Source organism: Ahaetulla prasina, chromosome 7 (genome assembly GCF_028640845.1).
Source record: "Ahaetulla prasina isolate Xishuangbanna chromosome 7, ASM2864084v1, whole genome shotgun sequence".
Taxonomy (NCBI): domain Eukaryota; kingdom Metazoa; phylum Chordata; class Lepidosauria; order Squamata; family Colubridae; genus Ahaetulla; species Ahaetulla prasina.
The window spans coordinates 83,656,243-83,671,605 of NC_080545.1; the positions used below are offsets into that span (position 1 = coordinate 83,656,243).

At 42.5% G+C, this 15,363-nt stretch overlaps 1 protein-coding gene across 11 annotated transcripts in view; it reads left to right on the top strand.

Annotated features, from left to right (window-relative positions):
• The window catches only part of ERC1 (ELKS/RAB6-interacting/CAST family member 1), a 176,379-nt gene that overhangs the window by 89,587 nt on the left and 71,429 nt on the right, over positions 1–15,363 (top strand). For all 11 annotated transcript variants that reach the window (XM_058189594.1, XM_058189601.1, XM_058189593.1 and 8 more), the window contains one exon: positions 8,207–8,367. In XM_058189594.1, coding sequence (XP_058045577.1) covers positions 8,207–8,367 — 161 coding nt within the window. The remainder of the gene's footprint in view (positions 1–8,206; positions 8,368–15,363) is intronic.

Consider the following 15,363-nt stretch of genomic DNA (forward strand, 5'->3'; position numbering starts at 1 on the left):
TGTTACGAGTTAAATCAAGCAGCTGCTTTAGTTAAACAGACAGTTTCATTTAAATAGAGGCCCAGATGCAGGGAGGGATAGAAACCACCTTCTTGGTTGTAGTATTTGGTACCAGTTTTTTGTCTTTTTTAGGTTGTTTTTTTTAATCTCTTCTTTTTTCTATTGCTTAACAAGCTGCAAATGCTATTTCTTCTCTTCAGGTCTGGAAAGGTAGATAGATTTGAAAAATGGTTTTTGTTTTTTTTTCAGTGAGGAAAAGATTTTAGGGTATTTTTTTTCCATGATTCATGCCGTAGTTTTGACACCATATTATGCTACTTGCCACCATATTATGCATATTTTGCTATTTGCCACCATATTATGCTATTTGTACTCACATTGAGTGCATACGTTCTGCACACAGAGAATCAAATTCTCTCTTGGTGAGCTCTTTGAGGTAGTTCAGAAAAGAAACCAAAACCATGACTACTACTAATACTACCTTTATTGTAGGATTACAGTAATATTAACTTGGAAGTCTGAAAGCACTTAAGTCCCCCATCGCCTATCTTTCCTTTCCAGAGAACTAGGGAAGGTCCCTTCTGAGATGCTTTCTTCACCACTGTTCCTTCTGCAAGCTGAGCTATCCCTTGTCAGACTTGGCTACGGCTCTTCTTCCTGTCTCCCAAGCCCATTATAGCATGTCTCTTCTTAAATAAAACTGTAAGGAGTTAGGAAATGCATCTGCTGAGGTTGCAATACATATCACATTTAGTCTGTAGACCCCAAAGATTAGTTTCAGTAGCCAAGACAAACAGTCTGTTTCCAAACAATGAAACGTACATTGAAAATGAGCATCATCTTCCACTCTCAAAAATATTTTCATAATAAAAATCTTTCTTAAACTTTTCCAGATATTTGTACATCAGATTAGTGTATTTTTTCCATAGGAATCCTTAGTTCTGTGATGGCAAACCTATGGCATGCGTGCCTGAAGTGGCACACGGAGCCATGTCGCCTAGCATGCATGGGGTCCCCCATTCCTCTTCCAGGTTTCTGGTGCACATGCTTGCACAACAATCAGTTGGCCCTTTTCGGCACTTGGTGCCACACACACGCACGCTCCCTTCCTTTTCAGCATTTGGTGCCGAAAAGGTTGGCCATCACTGCCTCAGTCTATCTTTAAAAAATGTTGGATATTTATGGATTTGCATTGTTAGTTCTGTCCATATGACTTCTACTGCATATCTGGAAGCAGGTAATGATTGACCTTAAAACACATAACTGATATTACAACTTAAACATGTAACGGTATCTTTTATGTAGAGCCGAAGGAATACAATTTGATAATACAGTATTTCAGAATATTCTCAATTTCTGTGTGTTTAGTAGTCCATTTTTATTTAAAAGAGTTTCAACACTTGGATCTTAAATCAAGAAGCATGGATTTTTTAATATATCCAGATAACTTATTATTCTGAAGGACTTGTATTAGATGTTACATAATCTTAAGCATATGGGAGAGAGTGTTTGGGTGTTTCTTTGTCAGTTATGCTAAAAGTATCTCTTTCCTATATTGTTTCCATGAAGTGTTGGTAATTTGGTGCCTTATGGATTAATGTATTTTGCAGAGTTTGTTGAATGCCCCAATATCTGTGGTTTTCCTTTTTAAACCAAAGCATAAACATCTACTTCTGCTGTTAACAAATGCTTTATCGTCTGAGAGATAATATTTCAACATGCTCTGCTTCTTATTGTTGAATAATTGCCATAATCTGAAACGGAGGTTTGTCTGCTACCAATATATTTGGGGGATGGCCAGAAGAGAAAACAAATACTTAGCATTGGGTTTTGAGGTTTGTAAATCTTAGTCATTCAGAACTGTTAGCATTTTTATGGGAAAATATTTTCACCAATCATTTTAAAGAAGAGAGATTTGACTTGGATGAATTATATTTTCAATTCTATTATAGTTATAATTATAGTTCCATTCTCAGCAGCTCAAGGTTGACTCGGCCTTTCATCCTTCAGAGTTGGATAAAATGAGGACCCAGATTGTTGGGGGCAATATGCTAACTCTATAAACCGCTTAGAGAGGGCTGTAAATTATGAAGTGGTATATAGTCCATTGCTGTATTTGGGGCTGGGGGGGGATTGTACTGAATATTTTCACAGAGCTAGAAAGAGTTGAGTGAATTATTCAGCTGAATCCTCTATCCTGACTTGGGATATTTTGCAATAGAACTAAGTAAATGTTAAATTAAATATGTCATTAAACAGACGAGCCAATTTGGCATGGGGCTTAAGGCATCAGATTAGAAACTGATCATAGAGCCAGCAGGGTGTTCTGATCTAGGCTTCCTGAGACAGTAAAAAGCACACAATTAGTCCCAAAAAACCTCTTTATTTCCGTGGCTGTGAATTTTGTTCATTCACAGCCTGTTCATTCTCATTCTGTTCATTCACAAATGAGTCACAAATAGTTGTAAAGAGTCCGACAGAAGTCTGCCACAGTCCTTCAGGATAAGGCTGATAAGCACCCACCTTTATCTCCCATGTCACGCTGCCAAGACTTAATGGGCAATTAGTTTTGCAAGGCCACACAGAACACAGAGTCAAAACAGAGCTGCAGAATTTAAACCAGCCAGACCGATCAACATTGCTTCCTGCAAAGGCTCACATGCCTTTGCTCCTCCTTTATATCTTATGGGAGGGGCCAATCATCTCCAAGCCCTATTCCCGAGTCGTCCCTTTTGTTTTAACCATTCTTGCCTTCTGGCAGCTCTGTGCACGTGCACACTGGGAACAGGCTCCCCCTGTTCCTCTGCCTTGCTGATGTCCGAATCTGGATGCTCCGGAGTCCGCACATAATTCCCAGATGGCCCAGGCCCCATCTTTGTCTCTGATGCAGAGCCCTCGTCCGAGCCTTCCCCGGACTCCAGGACTGGCCCATGTTCCTCCCCAGCCTCCTCACTGTCCAACTCTGCTGCCAGCTCCACAGGCCATCGGCGGACCACAACACGGGGTGACCTTGCACCAGTCACTTTCTCTCAAACCTAGGAAGGCGATAATGGCAAACCACTTCTGAAAAATCTTGTCAAGAAAACTGCAGGGACTTTGCCAAGGCAATCTCCAGAATAGGATATGATTAAAGAGAAAAAAAAATATTCAACTAAATTTCTTGCTATGTGAGCAAATCTCTTGAAGGTGGCGCTTATACTTTATTTCCCTTTCCCTGATATTGCCCCACAAATCTATTTGGTGCTCCGGCCCCTCTGTCCCTACCCGTTCCTCGGGTGGTCGTGATCCTCAGAGCTTGGATCTTCGGCTGATGTTATGTAATGCAAGGTCCGTGGTTAATAAGGCTCCTCTGATTTGCGACCTTATTCAGGGGGAGTCCGCGGACCTTATGGGCATTACGGAAACCTGGTTGGGCCCAGAGGGAGGGGTCCCCCTGGTTGAGATGTGCCCTCCAGGTTTCCGAGCATTTCATCAGCCGAGGGTCCAAGGTAGGGGTGGGGGGGTGGCGGTTGTTATTAAGGAAGATCTAGAGCCGAGGGAGGCCACTATTCCTCAGATTGCCGGTTGTGAATCCCTTTATGTGCGGTGGGGTTATAGGAATCAGTTGGGCTTGGTGATCGCGTACCTGGCTCCTTGCTGCGTGACCACAGCCCTGCCTGAGCTGTTGGAGGTACTTGCTGCTGTGGCGGTCGAGTCCCCCAGACTTATTGTCATGGGGGATTTCAACCTGCCATCAGCTGGCTCGTCATCGACGGCAGCTCGGGAGTTCTTGGCTTCCATGACGGCCTTGGACCTGATTCGAGTAAATGATGGCCCTACGCACACGGGGGGAGGCACACTGGATCTGCTTTATATCTCTGGACAGTGGTTAAATGATCTGGTATTAGATGATTTAGTAACGGAACCAATGTCATGGTCGGATCATTTCCTCCTTCGCCTAGACTTCCGAACCGCCATTCACCACGCAGGGAGACGGACCCTATAGGGTGGTTCCGCCCCAGGCGCCTGATGGACCCTGAGAGGTTCCTGACGGAGCTTGGGCCATTCCCTGAGGATCTGGCCCATGGCACGACTGAGGAACTGGTCGTGGCCTGGGAACAGGCGCGGCGGGGCCTTGGACCGTGTCGTGCCTTTGCGCCTCTGACCCGGCGTAGGTCTCGACCGGCCCCTTGGTTCTCCGAGGGGCTGAGGGAGATGAAACGCCGGAGAAGACGCCTGGAGAGCACCTGGAGGTCCAGTCGCTCCGAAACTCATCGGACACTAGTTAGGTCCTATTCTAGGACCTACCTAGTGGCAATGAGGAAGCGAGGCGTTCTTACGCCTCCACCCTCATTGCGTCGGCAGATAACCGCCCGGCCGCCCTGTTTCGGGTCACCCGCTCTCTCCTACATCAGGAGGTGCGGGATGACCCTTGCAGGACGAGCCGAGGAGTTTAGCGGTTATCTATACGATAAAATCGCTCAGCTGAGGGACGGTCTGGATCGAATTTGGGATGATCCAAGCGAGGGAGAGGAGGCACGTCTTGTTGAGTCCATTTGGGATGAGTTCGACCCTGTGGCTCCCGAGGACGTGGACAGGTTGTTGGGGAGGCTTCACGGCACGACATGTTTACTGGACCCGTGCCCTTCCTGGCTGGTACTGGCCACTCAGGAGGTGACACGAGGCTGGCTCCAGAGGATTATCAACGCTTCTTTGTTGGAAGGGGTTTTCCCTGCCGCCTTGAAAGAGGCGGTGGTGAGACCCCTCCTTAAGAAGCCTTCCCTGGACCCAGCTGTTTTGGGTAATTATCGTCCAGTCTCCCACCCTCGCTTTGTTGCGGAGGTTGTAGAGAGTGCCGTGGCGCGACAGCTTCCTCAATACCTGGATGAAGACGTCTATCTAGACCCGTTCCAGTCCGGCTTCCGACCCGGATACAGCACGGAGACAGCTTTGGTCGCATTGGTGGATGATCTCTGGAGGGCTCGGGACAGGGGTTATTCCTCTGCCCTGGTCCTATTAGACCTCTCAGCGGCGTTCGATACCATCGACCATGGTATCTTGCTGCGCCGGTTGGGGGGATTGGGAGTGGGAGGCACCGTATATCGGTGGTTCTCCTCCTATCTCTCTGACCGGTCGCAGACGGTGTTGACAGGGGGGCAGAGGTCGACCGCGAGGGGCCTCACTTGTGGGGTCCCTCAGGGGTCGATTCTCTCGCCCCTTCTGTTCAACATCTACATGAAACCGTTGGGTGAGATCATCAGTGGTTTCGGGGTGAGATACCAGCAGTACGCTGATGACACTCAGTTGTACTTTTCCACCCCTGACCACCCCAATGAAGTTGTTGAAGTGCTGTCCCGGTTTGGAGGCCGTACGGGTCTGGATGGGGAGAAACAGGCTCAAGCTTAATCCCTCCAAGACGGAGTGGCTGTGGATGCCGGCACCCCGATTCAGTCAGCTGCAGCCGCGGCTGGCTGTTGGTGGCGAGTTATTGGCCCCAAAGGATAGGGTGCGCAACTTAGGTGTCCTCCTGGACGATCGGCTGTCGTTTGAAGATCATTTGACGGCCGTCTCCAGGGGGGCCTTCCACCAGGTTCGCCTGGTTCGGCAGTTGCGCCCCTTCCTTGATCGGGATGCCTTATGCACGGTCACTCATGCGCTCGTTACCTCTCGCTTGGATTACTGTAATGCTCTCTACATGGGGCTCCCCTTGAAGTGCGCTCGGAGGCTTCAGTTAGTCCAGAATGCAGCTGCGCGGGTTATAGAGGGAGCTACACGTAGCTCCCATGTAACACCGATCCTGCGCAGGCTGCACTGGCTGCCTGTGGCTTTCCGAGTGCACTTTAAGGTGTTGGTTATGACCTTTAAAGCGCTCCATGGCTTAGGACCTGGGTACTTACGGGACCGCCTGCTGCTACCACATGCCTCCCACCGACCCGTACGCTCCCATAGAGAGGGACTTCTCAGGGTGCCGTCCGCCAAACAATGCCGGCTGGCGGCCCCCAGGGGAAGGGCCTTCTCTGTGGGGGCACCCACACTCTGGAATGAGCTTCCCCCGGGTTTACGTCAAATACCCGACCTCCGGACATTTCGTCGCGAACTAAAAACACATCTTTTTATCCGCGCGGGGCTGGCTTAAATTAGTTTTAAGGGAAATTTTATTAATTTTAAATGGGGTTTTTAGTATGGAAAATTTTAATTTCAGGCTAATTTAATAAGTTTTTAAATGGTATTTTAATTTGTATATTGTGTTGTTCTTACTTTTGCCTGTACACCGCCCTGAGTCCTTCGGGAGAAGGGCGGTATAAAAATTAAATAAAATAAATAAATAAATAAAATAAAATAAATAAATAAATAAATAAAAAGAAATCTCTCTAGAGCAGATTTGGAGGACTTCAGGAAGCCAAAGGGGGCAGGATTTAAGTCAACCATGTTACGGTTATATTTTTAATGGTTTGAGCATTTTACTGGTGTTTGTAAGCCACCCAGTTGTGTTTTTAAACAGGTGGCATACAAATCTCTTAATTAATGAATTAATTAATTAGAGGCATGCATTCCACTAATGACATGATATTGTTACAGCTAGCAATATAATTGGGCAATACAATTATAAATTTTTGACCTACAGATCAAATTTAACTTGCCTTTTCTATCCACTTGTGATAATCTTGTGAGGTTTTTTATCAACTACCCTCCTTTTATTCATTTTCCAGGAAAGTGAGGGCATTAGACCAGGGATCCTCAAACTTTTTAAATGGGGCCAATTCATGGTCACTCAGGCTTTTGGGGGGCTGGGCCGGCTGGGTGGTCATGGCTAGGTGGTCATGTGACTGGGGGTGTGTGGCCAAGTTAGAAGTCCATTAAACAATATGCACAAATTTCACCTTAATTTGTTATGCTCCTGGGGGTGGAAAGCAGGTTAGTGAAGGGATGTGGCTGCCTTTGTGTGTGTGTGTGAGGGACTTCTTTGTGTGTATGTGTGTGTCTTTCTCTCTCTCTCCATCCCTCCTTCTCTCTCTCTCTCTAGAGGCCACCCAAAAACAAGTCCTTTTTGGCCTCCCGAGGCCTCTGCACATCCCATTTTTGGCCTCAGCCTCCAGAAGGTGGTTGGGGGCCGGGGGTAGGTGGGGCAGTGTGGGAGAGGCAGCTTTGTGGTCCCATGCGGGCCGGATTAACGGCTTCGGCGGGCCGTATCCTGGCCGTAGTTTAAGGACCCCTGGCATAGACAAACAAGACTGTTTGAGAGCCATTGCTTGAGTATGCTGCAATAATGGAACTCATTTCACCCATCTTTGCCTTTCTCAATAGGAGATGGTATTTCACCAGAACTGTTGTTTCACGTTGCTGTCTGCAATGTGACATTAACAAGGAAGACTTCAGGAGTATCTGTGGTTCTATCCTATAGAAATCATCCAGGCTCTAGGAAGAGCCTTGACAAATAAATTTGCCTCTGAGTAAAACTTCTTCCATATCTATCTTTCTTTTATTGGTTTTAGGTTTAGTTAGATAAGGAATGGGTTGTCTATTTGTCCTCTTTCTGATTTCTTCAGACTGGCTTGTGCTGGTATCTTTCTCCTTGAGTAATCTACACTTCCTTGCAATCTATTTTGAACTGTATCAGATATGATGGTCCAGCGAGGTCCAAGATGGTTCAAGAGCTGATAGATAAATAAGATGGCTCCGCCCACTGCCTTTAATCAAACCATAGAGATAAGGACAATGGAATAGAATTCCAGCATAAATACAAAACTTTTCAATTAGTTACAGAACAACCTTCACTTCAAATAAACTAAACCTTTGCTCTGAGCGAGAAAGATCTGTTCGAATATTCTGAATATCCATAGGAGAATTACTTTAATGTATTTGAGAATGTGTTAGTACAGTTTTGTTGACAAGCTGAAATTAGGAACATTGGCTTTGTAATTAAAATTTTGTAATGTAACTTTTCTCTACATTTTAATAAAGATAGGGCATAAAAGATTTATTATCAGTGATTATAAATTAAAACCCAATAGTGAATAGACATATGTGTAATGAAGAAGTGATGCCTGTAATTTATAATAGTATCAATATATGTTATTTTAGACTAACCATGTTATTTCAACAGGGATAAATTGACCATTTGCAATATTTTTGTTCCATCACGCCATAACTCTGGTGAATGGCAAATATTGTTTCATAATCATATACTTTCTCTCTTCTTCCTCTTTATCATTCTTAAATTCCTTAGGTAGAAGAGTTGATGATGGCTATGGAGAAAGTAAAACAAGAACTGGAATCTATGAAAGCAAAGCTGTCCTCTACTCAGCAGTCTCTGGCTGAGAAGGAAACCCATTTAACCAACTTGCGGGCTGAACGGAGGAAGCATTTGGAGGAGGTGCTAGAGATGAAGTATGTCTTTGTTTCTCTTAATATTTCATTCTGACTTCTCCTTTAAGGATGATTGGTTAACTTCTGTTCACGTTATTGATTTTAAAAAATTACTTAAATATCTGTTGTCTTCAATTGTAATGGCAACTTTTTATAAGTGGAGTTATGTATAAAAATAGAGGATATCCTGATAGAAATATGTTTTTTTCCCTTCTGGCACCACATGCATTCTTATTCATAGATAGCATTATTTGAATTAGCCCTTATTTGAAATTCAAAATTAAAACAGGGTGTGTGTGTTGAAAAAATGATAATAGTAAAAGAAAAAAGAATGGAAAGAATAAAAAGGAAAAGGAAAAGTAGGAATACAATGAAAGAGAAAATAAATGTATAAAGAAGTGGCTTCCAACTTTCATCATAAGTATAAACAAATTTAGCAACTCTTCACTGCCTCTAAGGTTACAAAGGTTTATTTCTTCATCCCATATCCCAACTGTCATCTATAAACAAATCCATAAAACATTTTCTTTTTAGTCCTTGGATCAGCAGAAGGTCCATTAAGGATTTCCAGAAGATATCTTGCTTTAATTTTAACCAAATGGACCAACTTTATATTCTTTCCATTTACTTCTAATAGTCTTAATTTTTACTTCATTCAAATATCATTGTCCAGATTCCTATTTACCAATGGCATCTCTCTTGCCTGGATTTAATTTCTGCATGTTCACTCTGAAACAGACTATTTTTAAACTTAATGCTTTAGTCAAGAATGCTGTCCACATCCTGGGAATTATCTGGTAAGGAACAATAGAGTTGGGTATCATAATACGAAGACTTGTATACTGCTCTACAATGCCCACCAGCAGTCTCTGAGTGATTTACAACATCAGCATTTTTTTTTTAATTTATTTATTTTTGTCACAACAGTATACACAAACAATTATCATAGATAATTGTATATATAATTGTATATATAATAGATAATTGTATATATAATTATATTATATATTATATATTATATTATATATTATATTATATTATATTATATTTTATATATTATATTATATTATATTTATTATATTATATTATATTTATTATATTTATTTTATTTTATTAATTATATATTATATTATATATTATATTATATTATATTATATTATATTATATTATATTATATTATATTATATTATATTATATTATATTATATTATATTATATTATATTATATTATAATAGATAATTGACCCTAACAATCTGGGTCCTCATTTTACCAATCTCGAAAGGATGGAAGGCTGAGTCAATCTTAAGGTAGTCAGGATACTGATAACACCCATTCCAAACCTTAAGTCAAATTCCATTAGTTTTACATAGATATTAAATAATATGGGGAGAAGATAGAATGGGAAACAAATGGGATTTCTTTAAAAATCTCAGTGACAATTGCATTTTTTCCCATCTCAATATATCTTTTTTAACTTCATACCATACTTTAACATAGTTATTTTGAAAAAATATGCAATTCGAATTAGTCAAATAGCACCCCCCAATATTTAACTTTTTTTTACTTTAAAACTATTTTTTTGTAAAATCACATCCAAATCATTAACAAAGACTCTGAATTTCAAAGTCTAATTTTTAATTTTTAGATCCACTAACTTCTCATCTTGTCTAATATCTATTCAAAATTTTAAGAACCAAAATAAACAACAAAGGGGACCGAGGACAACCTTTCTTGTCCCCTTCTGGATATCATAGGGTTTAGTCAAATCATTGAACCATTAAACACCATTTGAGATATATATACTACTTGATTCCTTGAATAAAATTCTCATCCAAGTCCGGATCTTCCAATGCTTCAAAGAGACATTGCTGGTTCAAATTGTCCATAATTGTCTCAGCGTCTGAAATTAGTGCAACTTGTTTTCATATTCCACGTCCTTTATAACTCCCCATTTCATGTGTCGTTTGTTCCATGTGGTTGAGGAAAAACAAATTCTGAAAAATGTGACTAGCAAGTTATGTTATAGAGGGTTTTTTTTTTAACATGAGTGTATCTCTCATTATGTTTTGAATTCCAAGATCCCTGAGAATAATCCTTTAGGGGAAAAATGTGCTATACTATCTAAATGGGCCATGACAGTCTTGGAAGGAAAACCAACTGCTGAAAACAGGACCAGGTGGTGATATAAGGGGCTTGTTCCATTCAACAATTTCTCAGGATGTTAATGATGTTGGAAAAGGAGATTCTTTCTGCTGTTCACGTCTTAAGATTTTGCTACTACTGTACTCTTGTTTCCATTCTGTTTTCAGAATAAACTCTTCTTACCACTGCCACTCTTCCTCAGTTTGTTTACAGAGGGGGTGTTACGAACAGTAAGATGGTGCTGTAAAAATTTGGTTCTCATTCTCAGGCAATCCCAGGAAAAACTAGCACATCAATTCCAGTTGCAGGTTGTGGAGAATAAAAACCTGTCTTATATTGTTTTAATTGAGTTAAAAGCTAAATATTTATAGTGGGTTGGAGGACCCCCACTCAGGAAGCTTTTTAATCAGAACAGATGTCTGAATTCCAGTCAGCTATACACAACTTTGGAGTCATTTTTCCTCTTCGTATTATTAGATTATAAAATGCTTATAGAAATGTCGTTGGGGAGAAAAATCTCATGTGCTTTTGGAATGCTACATTTGGTGCTGTTGGAAGTCTCAAAGGGCCGTTCTGGAGGAGCAGAAGTTTTGTTCTTTGTGGTAATTTTTGCAAGGGGAAAAAAGAGAGCTTTGGATAGGTGTTACTTGTCTCGAAGACAGAAACCAATAAATGACATCAACTAACTAAATAATAAGATAGTGCCAAGAACCAGATTTGAATACTGTAAAACTGTGATTCAGAGCAGGGGTCTCCAACCTTGGCAACTTTAAGACTTGTGGACTTCAACTCCCAGAATCCCTCAGCCAGCAAAGCTGGCTGAGGAATTCTGGGAGTTGAAGTCCACAAGTCTTAAAATTGCCAAGGTTGGAGACCCCTGATTCAGAGCATCTGTGGGTGTGTCCATAGCCCTTGTCATTATCATCTGAAAGCAGCTGCATCTTCTTCTGGCCTCCCACAACTGCCTTCCCTTTGAATTCAATTTGCTATGCAGCTCTGAATGTCTGCTAGATATTTTTGCTCGTCCCTAAATACGGTAGTTGTCTTCTCTAGCAGCTTGATCATCATATGAAATCCTTTACTCTGCTTCATAGGTGGTAAGGAGAGGGTTGGAGGGTTTACTGAAAAATTTAGTTGTTGCCTAATCCTGTTTTTCATGCATCCAAATGGAATAGCCTCAGTAAAACATGAAACATTGGAGGAAGGATGACGCAGTTATATAGCTCCTGCACAGATATGTAAACTTAGAATTTGGTCCTCCTGAGCAAATGAATGTTTCTGATTTTTTTTTTTGTTCCCTTCACCTACTTTTTATGTGTGTCAATATAGCTGAAGGAGGCCTGGACAGGAGTTCAGCTATGACAAAAGGTTTCTCAGATAGAGCCATACTTTCCAAGAGGCAAAGCAGGTATCTTTTAATTACCGTATTTTTTGGAGTATAAGACACACTTTTTTCCTTCCTAAAAGAGGCTGAAAATTTGGGTGCATCTTATACTCCGAATGTAACCCCGCGCTGTGCCCAAAGTGGCTACCCGGAACAGCTGCTGCCTTCTCTTACCCCTTCTGCGCTTTGCCTGCTTTAATCACTGGAGCTCCCTCCGAGGATCAGCTGTGCTTTTGAAGCTGTTTTTCAGCCCCAATGCGAGCGAAATGATCTTCCGTGCTTTGCCTGCTTTTCTAATTGCTACTCTCTCTGACAATCAGCTGTGCTTTAGAAGCCCAGCTCTAACCAGCCTCAACCTCAAAACCAGTGAGTGAGCTAATGTGTTGGGACTAGCCAGATGAATACTTGATAGGCAGATTTTTTTCCCCATATTTTCCTGCTCAAAAACTAAGGTGTGTCTTATACTCTGGTGCATCTTATACTCCAAAAAATACGGTAATGTTTTACTGAGGTTATTAGAACATTAGAAAAAGGAACAGATCAATGGTGGGATTCAAAAATTTTTTACTACCAGTTCTGTGGGTGTGGCGTGGCTTGGTGGGCATGGCAGGGGAAGGATACTATAAAATCTCCATTCCCTCCCCACTCCAGGGGAAGGCTACTGCAAAATCCCCATTTCCTCCTGATCAGCTGGGACTTGGGAGGCAGAGAATAGATGGGGGCGGGGCCAGTCAGAGGTGGTATCTACCGGTTGTCCGAATTACTCAGAGTTTCCGCTACCGGTTCTCCAGAACTGGTCAGAACCTGCTGAATACCACCTCTGGAACAGACCCTGAACAATAGGCAGCTGAAGCAATAATAAACGAATATTATTAATTTACAGGATACCCCTTTCTGAGGGGTTCATTATTTTGATGCTAGGTTTAGAAGGGAATCAAAATTGTCCAAGAAAAACTGGGTAGTGACCTACATAGGTCACTCTGTCACTGGAAAGAGTGATGAAATCAATCTAACTTAGTCTACTATTTATATATTGTAAATTGGTAACTTGTTTTTGCAAGTGCCCTGACAATAACATGGTGATACCCCTTTGACAACACTTCATTTTTAGTAGCGCAGTAAAGTGTCCTTCAATATTGAGTTCCACTTCTCAGTTTTTAGTATCAACCGAAGATTTATTTTTTTAACCTAGATTTTGAATGTTTGTTGATGTGTCAGTAACACTTATGGATGAATTACTGTTCCTGCTTTCTTGCATAATATTTAACCATCATGTGCTTTCATTGCTTTAATTTATTTGTACTACAGCTTTGAAAGTATTACAATGAAAATTGAGTTATACACTTCCTAAATAAGTAAAAATGGTTCATTTAAAAAAAACTGCCTGGCTAATGCTAGCAAAAAAGTAAAAAACACGAACGACGCATGTTCAGAGCCAAGGCATCTGACTTTGAACTCTTCAGTAACTTTCCAGAGAATATGGATTAATTTCTTCAGTCTGATCCAAAGACCGTAGATCAGAAGAACATTTCACTGTAGGCCAGCTTTCCATTTAGGTTATGTGTGAACTTTAAGTGCCAGGATCAAAGTTTGCCATGGCTGGTTGCTGTAATCTGGCCCACTAGCTGCTCCAGCATTTCACTTAGCTAATGAACTACAACCGGTTGTGCTGTGGTTTGTTGTATCTCTCATCCAAAACATGGAATTCTGTGGAGTTTTTTTATGTGTGTTTGGAACAAGCCTGGGAGCTGTGCCTGCTTGCAGGAGGGAATAGCGTTTGTGGTTGTAGCCACATAGACCACCAAACTGCATTCCTACATTGAGAAGCAATAGTATTCCAGTTTCTGGAGCGTAAACACAATATTGCTGCCAATTTCAGGTGATGCTAATAAAGGAGAATATTTGTAAGTGCAGGGATGAAATGAGGGGTCCTTGGTGCCCTCTGAGCTTGCCTGTTTTCTTGCATATTACCCAAATTAGGTAATATCAATGCTATTAAGGAGTGCAGTTTGCTGTCTGTTTATATTCTAGTGCAGTGATGGTGAACCTTTTTGCCTTTGTATGCCAAAAGGGGGGGAGCATGGGGGGGGTCACGCACACATGTGCCACAACCATAATTCAATGCACCCTGTGCCCCCCCCCATGTATGCCGTGTGCCTCCCCCCTGCGTGCTCCCCCCAATTTTAGCACGCAATGTCATGATGGACCTAGTAGGCCCATTTTTCGCCCTCCCAAGCTCCAAGAAAGCCTCTGGGCAAAAACAGCCTTCCCCACCCCCCGTGGAGGCCCTCCGGAGGCCGGAAATCCCCTATTTCCCAACTTCTGGTGGGACCGGAAGTCCCGTTTTTTGCCCTCAGGCTCGAGAGCCTTTCTACAAGCCTGGGGAGGGCAAAAACAGCCTTCCCCCCCACACACACACCTGAGTCCCTCCGGAGGCCAGAAACACCCCGTTTTCCGACTTCCAGTGGGACCTGAACTAGGGCAATGCTCGCATACCTACCGATATGGCTCCTGTGGCACATGTGCCATAGGTTTGCCATCATGGTTCTGGTGGCTTGACTGTCAGTGTTGGTGGGAGTGGTCTTAGAGATTTTTGTTTTTAATTGGCCTGTTTGCTTCTTGGCTTCTTTGGCAGTTTTTTGATTGGAGTTTTGTTTACTTGATTGCTGGTCTATTGTTAACCTTGGCGTTAATCTATGCTGATCTGGGTTGCTGATTGCTGGTGGAGAGGTGCTTCGGTCTTTTTGTTCCTTTTTGGGCTGGGTGATAGTGTCTTTTGCATAGTCTATAGATGTTGTTAATGTCCATGTGTCTCTATTGATGGTTGATTTTTCAGAGTGCCAGGCTTCTAGAAATTCCCTAGCATTTTGGACTTGGCTTGGTCTAAGATGGGTCATATTTTCCCAATTGAAACGATGGTTAAATTAGTCTATATGTTGTGAAATTAAATTTCAGGTGAAGTAGGAGAGTGGGCATACGGCACAGCATAACTCATGATTGAAGATTTTAAGTTAATTTGAAATATCAATGGATATGTGCTGCCAACTGCCTATTAATGAACCTCTGCCTTTGGTCTCAGTAGAAACCAATTTATTTTCATAAATATTACACAATATTACACAATTTTTAGGTCGGTCCCACTGTTCTTCTAATAATGCAGTGATGGCTAACCTTTTTACCGTTGCGTGCCAAAAGTGGGGGTCGCACGGGGTGGTCGTGCGCATGCGTGCCCACACCCATAATTCACTGTCTCCCGCGCTCCCCCAACTTTTGTCATGTGACAGCAAAAAAGTTACCGGTGGGCATGGTAGGCCCATTTTTCACCCTCCCCAGGCTCCAGAGGCTTTCTTGGAACCTGGGGAGGGCAAAAATGCTCCCCTCCCCCCCCCCCCCGAGGCCAGAAATGGCTTGTTTCCCGACTTCCGGTGGGCCCAGAAGGCCCTAAAACCAGCTGGCCAGTGCGCGCCTGCGCGCTGGAGCTGAGCTAGGGC